A 9,387-nucleotide genomic window follows, 5' to 3' on the forward strand; every position below is an offset into this window, starting at 1 on the left:
GAGTTTTAATTATTCAATCATTTGCATTTAATTTGTTAGTGTGTAGTATACTTAACGATTCAAACTTTCAAAGTAATAATTCTAATTTAATTAAATAACCGTTCGCATCATGGAATTGATACAATCTTGTAATTACAATTTAACATAACAATCTTGTAATTACAATTTACATGAATAAATAAATTTATTGTGAATAAAAAATGGTGTAAATGACTTTATTAAAATTCAAAAAGTACCAAGTTGAAAAAACACATGTGCATAAGGTACAAGTTATTTGAGCGCAACTTCATTTGCATATGAAAGCTTCAGCCCAAGAAGTTGAACAGAAATTTATTGTTTTGGTTCTGGTCGACTGAGAAATTATGATATAGGAGTAATTAGCTTATCTGTGTCTTCAATTTAGTAGTACTAGATAAGTGTAAGCGTTAATCTCGTTTGCACGGAAAAAATTTGTCTTCTGATTGCAAGTTTCAGCCAAATATGGTAGGATCCTTCGAAGTTTCTATAAAATTTGTTTTCATTTTCGGTATGATTTTTGTTTTTAAATTTCCGATTCGTGAATTTTTCTCATGTCTTCAAAGACGATGGAGGCAAAGACCGAGCCGCCAGGAACGGTGAGAGATATGTCTGAAGCGGAGAGCTTGAACCTAGGCGTGGAGGAGATGTTCGTAAAAGTTGACCAGGTGCAGCTTATTGGAGTACAATTTTGATTACATTGCATTTTTTCTGACTGCGTCATATTTCTGATATTATTTTCAATGGATTTCGTTGGAATTACTTGTGACCAGCTGTTGTCGCCTTGTTCTGAATATTGAGTTCTGATTGAACATTGGATTTTAAGATGAACCTTTTTGTCAATTTACAGTTCTGAGCTAAAAGGTTTAGTTGGAAGAAAAATTTGTACAATTATCTCAAAAATGGGTGGTGGAAGAATAAAGAATTACATTTGGGGGAAGCAATGCGTGATGATTATTTGTGTAGTTATGTGATCTAGTGCTTGTAACACTACGGCCGAAGCCGTATATGCTAACTAGTTCTTTGAAGTGGTATAAAGTATGCATTTTTACACATTATGCATTGTCTAAGAAGACCTGGCTGTTTTCGAGATCTTTTACGGTGTTCTTAGTAATAATGACCGTGTATTGTTAATTTGTTAGTCGTATCAAATAAGGGAGTGGATTTCCGAGACCAAAAAAGGTTTTGATGACTTTATATATAATGAAGTTTGTATACACTATGCACTTGCAGCTTGAGCAGAAATTCAATGAGGTTCAACAATTCTACTCCACTTCAAATGCAAAGCATCTGGACACTCGGGTTGGCTCTTTAGTGAAGGAAAGAGAAAAGGACAAGTTTTCTGCGAGCAGCTTTAAGAAGAAGCAGCAAGATATAGCAAGTAGGGAAGCCGTTGCTGCTCAGAGAATGCAAGAGCTTATGCGCCAATTTGGGACGATATTGCGACAGGTAGCTCTATTGTTTATTCTAGTTTGGTATCCTTTTATAGCTGAACAATTTCCATTCATGTTAGCTTTTAGATTGACGTAACATTAATTTGGTTGGTTTGACATATCCGTTGTCTGACTCTGGTTTTCCCCTCTTTAAGCCCTAGAGGGGAATGTGCTTATGAACATAGAGAATAGTCTCGAAATCAAGATAAGAGGATCGAACCGTTTCTTCTGACTCTTTTTCGAATTTGATAAATGTTGGTTGATCTATATTTCATTATAGTTCATGATTCAGAGTAAAAACTCCAGCGTAGGATTAAACAAAATAATCTTGTTGGTGAGGGAAGTCTATTTTTAGGGTGCAGTTGTATCATCTACCACCGCATTAAGGGGATGAAAACTTGAAAATAGCATGGTACCGAGTACGAGCTGTTTCACAATGTTAACCCTCTTTAGTTCTGTGCTGCGATTGTATTTCTTATTGTTAGTTTGCTGCTTCGTTATTGTTGATGTGTTTTTGCAATTTCAGTTAACTCAACACCAGTGGGCGGGACCATTCTTGCAGCCTGTTGACGTAGTAGGTCTTGGTTTGCACGACTACTATGAGGTTAAGCTGAATTTTCTCTATTTCATAACACCCCCCCCCCCCCCACAAAAAAAAAAAAAAAACTGCTGCCTGTCATGCTTTCATTCTTGCTGAAAATACCAAATGTTTCTGGAGAAATTTGAAGATCTGTTGATCAGTATGTTCGTCACTGAATAGGCATGAGGAGAATTTGTTCAGCATACTTTCATTTCGTAACTTGTTTCGCCCTCTTCAATCACCAGGCCGTTTCCTGTCCGTTTCAATCTTCCAGTTTCCTCTTACATTTCTGTAACTTCTTGCAAATGGCTATAGGTTATTGAGAAGCCCATGGATTTCAGCACCATCAAATGCAGAATGGAGGCCAAAGATGGTACTGGGTATAAAAATGTCCGAGAAATATGCGCTGACGTGAGGCTGATATTCAAGAATGCAATGAAGTATAACAAAGAAAGAGACGATGTTCATGTTATGGCCAAAACTTTGTTGGATAAATTCGAGACGAAATGGTTGCAACTTCTGCCAAAAGTTGATGAAGAGGTTGTAGTTTATTCCTTGAAAAGTTCATAAGTTGTTGTGATGTTTACTTCAAAAGTGCCTCTATTCTAACAAAAAAGAACCGCTTCAGTAGCTTTTTTGACATATATATTGTCTGTTTAAAGGAAGAAAGGCGTAGAGAAGAAGAAGCTGATATGCAACTAGATGTACAGCTTGCACAAGAGGCTGCTTATGCCAAAATGACTAGAGAATTATGTTTTGATGTAAGTGAAAAAGAACCTTAAACTGTATAGATGAGTTTCCCTTCTCCAAGCCAAATGAAGGTAATAAAGGAAAGGGAGGCAAATAATTTTTTACTTTCTGTTTCATATATTTTAGTCTCTTCTTTCTACCTAAGATAGCCTCATGGAAATGGTCTGAAAGCATTTCTTAACCATTCCAGCTGGATGAGGTTGATGCACAGCTTGAGGAACTCAGAGATTCGGTACTCCAGAAATGCAGGTTTGTTTTGTCTCAACACAGAACTTCTTGATTTTATCGTATGTATTTGCTCTGTTTTATAATATCTTGACTAAACACTTTTTTATATCTACACATGCCCTTATTATTTAAAGTTAATACTGGGTGCCACACGAGTTGGTTTGACACGCGGAATCAATTTGACGGGTGAATAGTTCTTTTAAGTATAATAAATTTACTTTTAAGTGAAAATCATCACTTGTATCTCCCATCTAATCATGATTTTGTTTAGGAAGGGGAAAATAGTGGGATTGAACCCAAGGTGCGGGTGTCCCCAAAGTGACATTAATTTGGGCAATATAGTATTCTATTTTATGAATTATTTGCTGTGTACTTGGTTTTAGGATCAAAGTCATAAACTAGGCTGCTTGGTTGTTGTGATTTCACCTTCTCAAAGAACCTAGCAACTGCACCATAATTGTGGGAGATAAAATGAAAACTTTTGTGCACACCTAAAAGAGAATTTATAACAGCTATGGAAGTCGTCCGCTGATATCCTTTTTTGGATTGGTTGCGTCCAAAGGTACACGATCTCATTCTGGATAATATCAGCCTTAGTGTTTCAAAAGGCTCTTTCCAACGGACCCACAAGGTTTAAGCCTTGAGGTCGTCTGGGGTGTAAGCTCGAGGAGTAAATCATAACAAAAACATGAAAATAATGGCAAGTTTAATAAAACACTTAAAAACTTAATTAAGAAACACATAAAGGCACAAAAATTATTAATAGTTATAAGTGTAAAGTGTTTATAAGTTGAGTCACCAGAGAGGTAGAGGACAGAGTGAGAAAGAGATGCGGGTGAGAGGAGCAGCACTGTAGGGTTAAGCATTTGGATTTCAGACCGGATTATTTCCGAATTTGACGTCTGAACTGATCCGAAAATTCGATCTTGCGAGAATATAAATCCTAAACTATCCGAAATATCTGAATCCAAAAACCCAATATAAATTTTTTAAATTATTTTATGTGTTTATATTATGTTAGAAATGTTTAAAGAAAGTACTATTTGTATAAAATATTTTATCTGAATAAAATACGATTTGCAAATTTGGACACTTAATAACGAGCATCGGTTCAGTTTGCATTACCATTTTAGGCAGCTGGGATGTGTTTTGCATCAGTTATATGGTAGTGTAATACTTGAATCATTTTGAGTTCATTTTATTGGTAAATATATGTCGCCTGTCATTGCACAAACATATCTGTTATGCGTAAATTCTTGTTCTGTTTTAGAAAGATGACAACCGAAGAAAAGAAACGACTTGGGAGTGCTATCACTCGTCTATCTCCTGAGGACATCAATAAGGCTGTAGACATAATTGCCCAGAATGACCCCACGTTTCAAGCAGCCGGAGAAACTGTGGAAGTTGACATTGACGCGCAGGTCTCCCAACATCATCTGATCATATCACAATTCTCTTATCTACACCCTTCCTTACATGTAAGATCCATAAGTAACACGAAGTACTTCCTGACTTTGATGTTCTTTTTGCAGAGTGAATCCACCTTGTGGAAATTGAAATTTTTCGTCAAAGACACGTTACCGCTGCAGATGAAGAGTTCAACCAGCACCGGAGGGAACAACAATGGCGACAACAACCAGAACTGCAATAACAAACGAAAGCGAGATGTACCCGAAAGCCTAGCTAAAACTGCACAGAAAAAGAGCAAAAAGCCCCCAAACTGAGGATGACCCAGAAGTTGTATGTAAATGATGAATTATCATTGTATAGATGCCTGAAGAAATGTCTGAAATTGTCGTAGCAGTTGTTTCGCACTAGATAACGAAATTGTTTTCTCTTTGGTGGCCTGCAAAAGGCATGAGAAAAAGAGTAGTAGATAGGGTTCTATGTCATGAACTTATTACTATGACTTTTGGTACCAATTTAAATTATTACTTTCTCCGTCCAATAAGAACACGCATTCTTTCCTTTTTAATCCATCCCACGAAAGTATGCATTTTTTAATTTTAAAAACTTTTTGAGATGAGATTCATTCTCTACTAACAATATTTTAACAATTTTTTCTTTCTACCTAAAAAATGCATACTCTTATGGGCTGGATGAAGTATAAATGAGGGCTGCATTTTAAACAACTTACTACACTGCTCCTTTGTGGATGCGAATACTGTACTGTACAATATTTTATGGACGTATTTGTTTTTTTTTTCCACTATCAACTTGGGAAAACGACTCAATAAATTTATCGAAATTGTCTCAAGTGAAATCTTCTTAAATCCTTTTTCCAAATATTCGTCGACTTTCTCGACGTCTTTATAGCAACTAATCTCTTTTTAAGCGTATCATATACATATAGAGAAAATACACTACACAGTCGTATCTTTAACTTAAAAAAATAGTTTGAAAGTGTGGAGATAGTTGAGACAGACGATACAAGCAAGATGAGCAATGAGATACAGCAAAAATTCACCTGTGAAATCTGTATAGAACCAGCAATGTTGAGCCAGAAATTTGGCCACGACACTGATTCTGTTCACAATATTTGTTTCATCGTACGTTGTATGCTTTTCGTCTCTTATTATTTTTCTACTACTTTTCGTTTGCTTTCCATTTATAAAACCGTACATTATCATGAAATACTAGTAAACACATCCTTATTTGAGCAGTTTAAGTTAAACAAGTCATATAACTATAAATTTGATGTCGAATTTTGTGATTGATTAGTGCATAGGCAGATACATCAAATCAATGATTGATGAGAACATAAGTAGCATAAAGTGCCCAAAGCTGGATTGTGGAAAAACCCTAACCCCTCTGGAATGCCGGCCGATAATCCCATCCGCACTCTTCGTAAAGTGGTCCGATGCTCTCTGCAGATCATATGTTTCAGCTTACGCAACCTGCTCCTGCCCTTATCGGAACTGCTCTGAGCTGATCCTCAACGAGTGCAACGAGGAGACCACGAAATGTGCGTGCCCTCGATGCAAGAGGCTCATCTGCTACAAGTGTAGGGTTCCATGGCACTCCGGGTATAGGTGCACCGAGAGATCCCAAGAAAGGGATAGAAACGACGTTCGGTTCGATCGTTTGGTTAAGAAAATGAAGTGGACAAGATGCCCTAGATGTGGCCAGTCGATAGAGCGCGTTGGTGGCTGTCGCATTGTTGTGTGCAGGTATTTATTACTCCCTTCGTTCGATAGTAATAGAGTCATTTTGGTACGCTCCATAGTAATAGAGTCAACATAGATGTCACACCGGGGTGATAACATAAGATTTTAGAAGATATTGTTTTGTGTGTTAAGTGAAGAGAAAAATATTTACGCTTCATCCATCCTTTAAAAATAAAAACTATTTCCATTTTAGCCTATTCTTTAAAAATAAGAAGTTTCTATTTTATTTCCATTTTAGCCTATTCTTTAAAAATAAGAAGTTTCTATTTTAGGAAAAATTTTCTCTCTAGTAAGGTCAGACCATTCCTCCACTAATAATACTTTCTTTCTATCTCTCTTACTTTACCAATTATGCATTAAAATTCACGCAATTTCAAAAGTTTCTACTATTTTTTAATGACGAAAGAATTATACATTAATATGTAAGAGAACGTTTTCCAAAATAAAAATATGACATTTTTTGTGGGATAAATTAAATGGGAAAATATTACATCCCTCTTATAATGGAGGGAGTATTATATAATTGCATTTTTTTTCTGGTGCCATGCAGATGTGGGACAGAATACTGCCATCATTGTGGTTCACAAGGTTGTTCACATTATGCTGATGGTGGTGCTACATTTTGTTCATTAATTGTGACAATGTTTCCAATATGTATTACATTATTGGTATTTATGTTCTATGCGGCAATTCTTTTGTATTTGGGGATAGAACTCTATAGAGCTGTATCCTAAAATCTATTTATGTAAGATATTGTTATCAGACTCCTATTTACTATTTATGTTTTAACTGTCAACACCCTCTTTTAATTAAATAACTCTTCAAGATGAACTTTGGATGTTTATGATGGATTAAACTAGTCCTCTATTGAACTAAATTTCCTGTTGCGAGGTTCGACGATCTATTAAGTTCAATCAACTTCATGGTTGCATAATGTTTTTGAAGAATGATTTAAAAAGTGGATATCATTAGATTCGACTAAGGTGGGTGAGAGTGAAAAACTGCTTTCAAGACGTGAGATGTCTGTATGAATGGATGATCATGCCGTTTGGATTGTTAAACACGCCATGCATATTTATGCGTCTTATGAACTACAGTGTTAGACCATTTATTGGTAAGTTTGTGATTTACTTTGATGAATTCCTGTGTATAGTTGTTTAGTTGTGCAACATTTAGAGCACTTGAAACAAATTTTTTATGTATTGCGTGAGCAAAAACTTTATGTTAACGCAAAGAAGTGTCACTTCTTGACTGAGAAGTTTATTGATATGGTTCAAGGAGGCGGCTTGTCACACCTCAACTCATAAACTCTTTTGAGCGTACACATTTATAATAAACAAAAATTCTTTCTGTCTCACAGACAAAAATTCATAAAAATAAAAACAATATCATCTCTACTTTTTCCTTTCACTTATTTTACTCTCTTTCCCTTCATTAACCCACAAAACAACATATATAATCATACACAAGACAAAGCATATATCATAAATAATTTCATTTCCATATGCATATGCGTCTCTGATCAATTTATTATTCTGTGACAAATCAAGCCTGGTATCTACCCCGAATTCCTCTATGACCCGAAGGTCCCTCTGTAATTGGACTCATAGGTCCCTCTGTATATGGACACTAAGAAATCAATCACATAACACTTGTAAAATTAAAAGTGTGATTTATACCCACCTGATTATGATAGATAATCTATCGAATTCCCGATTCCACATCATACTGTATGACCCCTTTCTCTACCAAACTGACTTGGTTATCAATTAGCTGCTCTCCATATTACTTCCTAATAGTAGAAGTGTGTTAAAATGCCTGTAAGAGTGAGTTTTAGATTTTTTGAATTTCTGAGTTTTTGGAATATGCAAATCTCTTTTGCCCTTTTCTTTCATTTTTGCCCCCTTTTTTTTTCTTTTTTTCAATCACAACTTCCATCACATATTTATACAAATAAAAGAATAGCTTAATCGATAAGCTTCGGAACTTTATTTAACCTAAATCACTTACACGTATATACATTTTTGCCACATGTCCGGCCACCAATTATTTATACTTATTATGTAAGAGCATCCACGATAGAAATAGGTCAGCCATATGTCAGCCATTCTCTCTCCCTGCCACATCAGCACTAAAAATCCACCTGCCATATTAGCATAGGCCAGCCGCAATAAAAATAATTTAAAAACAACCACATTTTACGGAATAAAATTTACGATTAAATTACGGAATTAAATTTACGAGAAATATATAGGAAAATTCATTCATTTCATTAAAAAAAAAGGTACATAGATAAAAAAAAATACATGATTTTTTTTTTAAAAAAAGGGCTTCCACACACGAGCCCCGCCACTCTCTACTCCTCATCGTCGCCGCCGCCATCCTCGCCGCCGCCACCCGGGGTATCTGAGCCCACGTTTGAACCCCCCACCAGTGCCCTCGAGGCATCCAAATCCACCCGCATGTTCTCGAGCATCGAGTAGAGGAACCTCTTCTCCGTGGGGTCGGTTGCGGCCTTCCACTCTTGGAAGACCGCGAACATCCGTTCCTCTGTTTTTGCACGCGAGAATAAGGTGTATGCGCGTGGGGGGGCGGGTGCCGAGATGACCTCCTGGGGCGATAGGGGGGATCCTCCCCTCGCTGCCTGTTGCGCTCGCTTTTGGCCAACCGGGCGAGGGCGACGAGTAGAGGATGGAGGAGACGGAAACTCTTCAGCATTCGGGGGGAGGTCGTGGGATCCGCCGCTGCTGCCCGCTGTAGTCGCCGGAATAGTTCAACCTCTGCTTCTTCCGCCACCCAGCGTCGCACCCCGCCTGGAACTTCTTGGAGTCCTTCAGCAGCACATAGCATTCCCAGAAGAGGAACTCCTTATACTTCCCCGGCAAGGGGAACTGACTCTCCGCTGTCCTCCGGGCGTCCTCCTCATTCTGCCCACTAGTCAGCTGGCAGAGGGCGTTGGTGTACAACCCCGAAGATCGGCCGACCGCGACCCTGATCCGTTCCCACCCCTTCCGGCACTCCTCCCCGTTGTAGTCCTTTCCATGCGGGTAGTTCCTCCTGTAGGCTGCTCTAATCTTCGCCCACATGTTGACGACCCGCTGGTTGTTCGCAACTAGCGGATCATCGCAGACCGACAACCACGCCTTGGCCACGCCGGCGTACTCATCCTCCGTCCACTTTCTCCGCGTGGGAGTGTCGTGATCAGCGGGCTGCG

The 9,387-nt window shown here is 37.9% G+C and overlaps 1 protein-coding gene across 1 annotated transcript; it reads left to right on the forward strand.

The window, feature by feature from the left end:
* Nucleotides 1-265: 265 nt before the first annotated feature.
* LOC148929341 (transcription factor GTE6-like) lies at nucleotides 266-4,960 on the forward strand. Its single transcript, XM_089069859.1, has 9 exons — nucleotides 266-483; nucleotides 582-683; nucleotides 1,249-1,464; nucleotides 1,975-2,052; nucleotides 2,344-2,568; nucleotides 2,691-2,789; nucleotides 2,969-3,027; nucleotides 4,277-4,427; nucleotides 4,539-4,960. The coding sequence occupies exons 1-9, from the start codon at nucleotides 481-483 to the stop codon at nucleotides 4,728-4,730; spliced, it is 1,125 nt and encodes a 374-aa protein (XP_088925985.1). The 5' UTR covers nucleotides 266-480; the 3' UTR covers nucleotides 4,731-4,960.
* Nucleotides 4,961-9,387: the final 4,427 nt, after the last annotated feature.

This window comes from Salvia hispanica, chromosome 4, assembly GCF_029641045.1.
Source record: "Salvia hispanica isolate PSC_SH4W2 chromosome 4, Shi_PSC_v1, whole genome shotgun sequence".
NCBI lineage: Eukaryota > Viridiplantae > Streptophyta > Magnoliopsida > Lamiales > Lamiaceae > Salvia > Salvia hispanica.

What these genes read in the sequence shown, in the direction of transcription:
- LOC148929341 (XM_089069859.1), top strand. An exon ending in GTTTGCACGACTACTATGAG is followed by an intron (nt 2,053 to 2,343) that starts GTTAAGCTGAAT and finishes AAATGGCTATAG; the next exon opens with GTTATTGAGAAGCCCATGGA. An exon ending in CTAGAGAATTATGTTTTGAT is followed by an intron (nt 2,790 to 2,968) that starts GTAAGTGAAAAA and finishes TAACCATTCCAG; the next exon opens with CTGGATGAGGTTGATGCACA.